This window comes from Triticum aestivum, chromosome 5B (genome assembly GCF_018294505.1).
Source record: "Triticum aestivum cultivar Chinese Spring chromosome 5B, IWGSC CS RefSeq v2.1, whole genome shotgun sequence".
Taxonomy (NCBI): Eukaryota; Viridiplantae; Streptophyta; class Magnoliopsida; order Poales; family Poaceae; genus Triticum; species Triticum aestivum.
In genome coordinates, this window is record NC_057807.1 from 293,554,728 (window position 1) to 293,557,787 (window position 3,060).

The window sequence follows — 3,060 nt, forward strand, 5'->3', positions numbered from 1 at the left end:
AAGAGAGAGGATAAGTGACTTAATGTCAATGTTCGCCCATAAGTGATAAAGGGATGGAGGAAGATAAATTGATGGCAAAAGAGTGAGAAGTTCATGACCTTTGCATATATATCTCATATTTGAAACAAACTTAAAGACTTCTGCCTCATATTTTGAATGCAGGGGCCTATTTAGTGAACAGGTAGAATCATCTAAAGTGCCTGTGCTATCTTTAGGCTGCATACTGAACATTTTCTTGCCAGAGGTGCTACTCTAGGAAGAAAATTCTAATAGTTGTGACAAAGTAACAAACTGAATTACAGAACCAAAAGTAAAGGAAACAATGAATACGACAGAACAATGAACCAAAAGTGTGTCCCTCGTACTATTGCAATGAAGCAATGTAACTGTTCTAATCACAGTGGATGCCCACAATCTGTGCTAGAACACGCCTTCAAAATCCAAGCATCAAGACGGACTCAATTCTACAACAATCTACATATAATGTTCAGATTTCAAAGTGTTTTCTTTTTCTTTTTCTTTGACAAGGTTGTTTATCTTAATTCCCTGTATGTGTAGGAAGGTTTTAAGAAACCTCTTGTTGTAACAATTGAACCCCAGTTTTAATATGAAGAGGAAACAACAGATATGAGCAAAAATCTTGACAACTCTGCAGTGCATATAAATGTACAGCTCAGGTGAAGTAATTCTACTCAGTTCCCAAAGTCACACAAGATAGCTGAAAAATCCTAATAATCAATCAAAATAGACCAATATCCCAGATCAAGAACAAAGCACAAGAACCTACCCTTTAAGGCCAAATTAGACAGTCTTGAATCCAAGGTGACACCCATTCCTAAACCCATTGATTGATGCATCAAGGATCAGGTAGATTCAATAACATCAAACAACTAAATCAGCTCCCAGCTCATTGGTGCAGAGTAATGCAAACTCAACCAGATGGCCTGAAAGTGGATTGAACTATGCATCCTCGAACTCACCCACTGACCTCACCTCCCCTTAGCCTCTCATAGATGCTACGCTGAGGGTGTGGGGAATCCACTCCACAAACGCCCCCAGGAAGCAGAAATTGAACCAAACGTATTAAGATCCCTCCTATGAACAAACCTTCATCCTACCTTGGACAAACCCGCATTTCCGCGACATATGAAACCCTAACGAGATTCGAGATTTTTGTGGCACCAGCCCAGCAAATCGCAGCAGCTGAAGCACCACGCAGCCTTGCAAACCCGTACGCCAGATCAGCGCCATATGCATGGCCAAGAGATCCGGACGAGTGAATGTGGATTCCGAGGAGGAGGAGGAGACCAACACCAACCTTGACGATACGGCGGAGATACGGGCCGAAGAGCGGCGGGGCGGAGCGGGCGGCCCCCCGGCCCTTGGACGCCGTCGTGGGCAACATCGTTCTCCCCTCTCCTTCCTTCTGCTGCCCCTCCGCTCTCGCGATCTGCTGCCGCTGCTGCTGCCTGCTTACTCTTCTGGTGGTGGTGGTGGTGGCTGTCACAGCCGCGGGGCACGCGAGATCTGGCTTTCCCTAAGTCGTTCGTGTCTGTCAGTGTTTTTGTTTTCTCCTTTTTTTTCTCGGGAGCTCAAAGCTAACAACTGAGGTTTTTCCTATCTAAAAACAGCAGAAGTAGTGAAAAGTACATCCAGGATCGTCGACCACTTAGCGACGACTACAAGCACCGAAGCAAGCCGAAAAGCACGTTGTCATCATCGCCCTCCCTTACCGGACTCGGACAAATTTTATTGTAGTAGACAGTTGAGAAGTCATCGTGCTAAGGCCTCACAGGACCCGCGCACTAGAATAGTATCTGTTGTTAATGGGTGAAGCAAAGATCTGAAGTGTCCAACATGTAGACATACCAACGCAAACGAAAGAAGATAGAATCCAAGTAGTTCCATTGAGGACAAGCGCCAATGAACCCTGCGGAATCTACCAGAGATACACTTTCACACGCCCTCCGAGGACGCTAGACGCATCACCAAGACAGGGCTGAGTGAGGAGAACCTTAATTCATTTTTAGGTAGTCATCGTGGCCACGCCTTCCTAAGAAGAATACAAACCCTAAGAAGACACAAAATAAGACACGTAAAAACTGAGCAAGCGTCCTCCTGCCAGCAAAAGCCAAGGTCCACCGTGTCTCCATGGCCTAAACCACAGGAGACGAGGCATACCTGCAGCGGCGATGGTAGGAGGCGAGAAACCCTAATCGCATGGTCGTGAGATAGCATAGGACGAAGGAGCACACGCGGTCGCAACACGAGACATAGCTTGTGTATCTGCTATCTATGAAATTATGATGTATGAGTAATCTATAATGTTTTTACTTGTTTTCTTATTTGTGATTCAATTATGATGTGTGAGTAATCCGCTTGGTTTTTTTATTGAATGTATCCAATAGGGATAAGAGTCAAGATATAGCCTCCTAAAATTCATAGTACAATTTCCTCTATATATTTCTGTTATTAAAGGAGATTTGGTGTGTGTAAGTCGTTATTTTTTGTTTCGTCCCCTTCCCATATGAGTTCACCCTCCTATCGAGTTTTCCTCCCACCACGAACCTTCTTCCCTCCCCAACAGTTTTTTTCTTATCCCCACACATCACCGTATGGGTCAATCCCTCCTTCCCACCACGCCGACTTCCAAAGACCGCCCTCCCGATGTGGAGCACCACTGCACAGGGCACCCCCTTCTATCTCCCCTTCCCCTCACAAATCCTCCCATTCTCGACCTAAACAGCTACTCCTCTTCGCCCTCCCCGATCTGGCACAGTTGGAGCCAGGCCCCCGACGACGATGGCAACTTCCGACCACCCTTCGCCCCCATGTGGAGGACACCCACGCTCAACGGCGACAACGGGCTCCCTTTCTTTGTCGCGTCCCCCATGGTAGCCGCCTCTCCCGTGGATCAGTGCGGGCTCATCCAATCTGGGGAAGATGATGTGGGTTCTGGTCGTGAAGAAAGAAGGCACAAGCTGGGGTGGAAGGAAGAAAGCCGCTGACTGTCGCGAGAGAGGAAGACAATAACGACCAACAAATAAAGCACGGCTGTGC

At 46.8% G+C, this 3,060-nt stretch overlaps 1 protein-coding gene across 1 annotated transcript in view; it reads right to left on the reverse strand.

Annotated features, from left to right (window-relative positions):
* The window catches only part of LOC123111469 (protein unc-50 homolog), a 5,893-nt gene extending 4,288 nt beyond the window's left edge, over positions 1-1,605 (reverse strand). Inside the window, exon 1 of the mRNA XM_044532272.1 lies at positions 1,319-1,605. Within this exon, the coding sequence (XP_044388207.1) occupies positions 1,319-1,405 (87 nt within the window). The 5' untranslated portion in view covers positions 1,406-1,605. The remainder of the gene's footprint in view (positions 1-1,318) is intronic.
* Between the last annotated feature and the right edge of the window lie 1,455 nt (positions 1,606-3,060).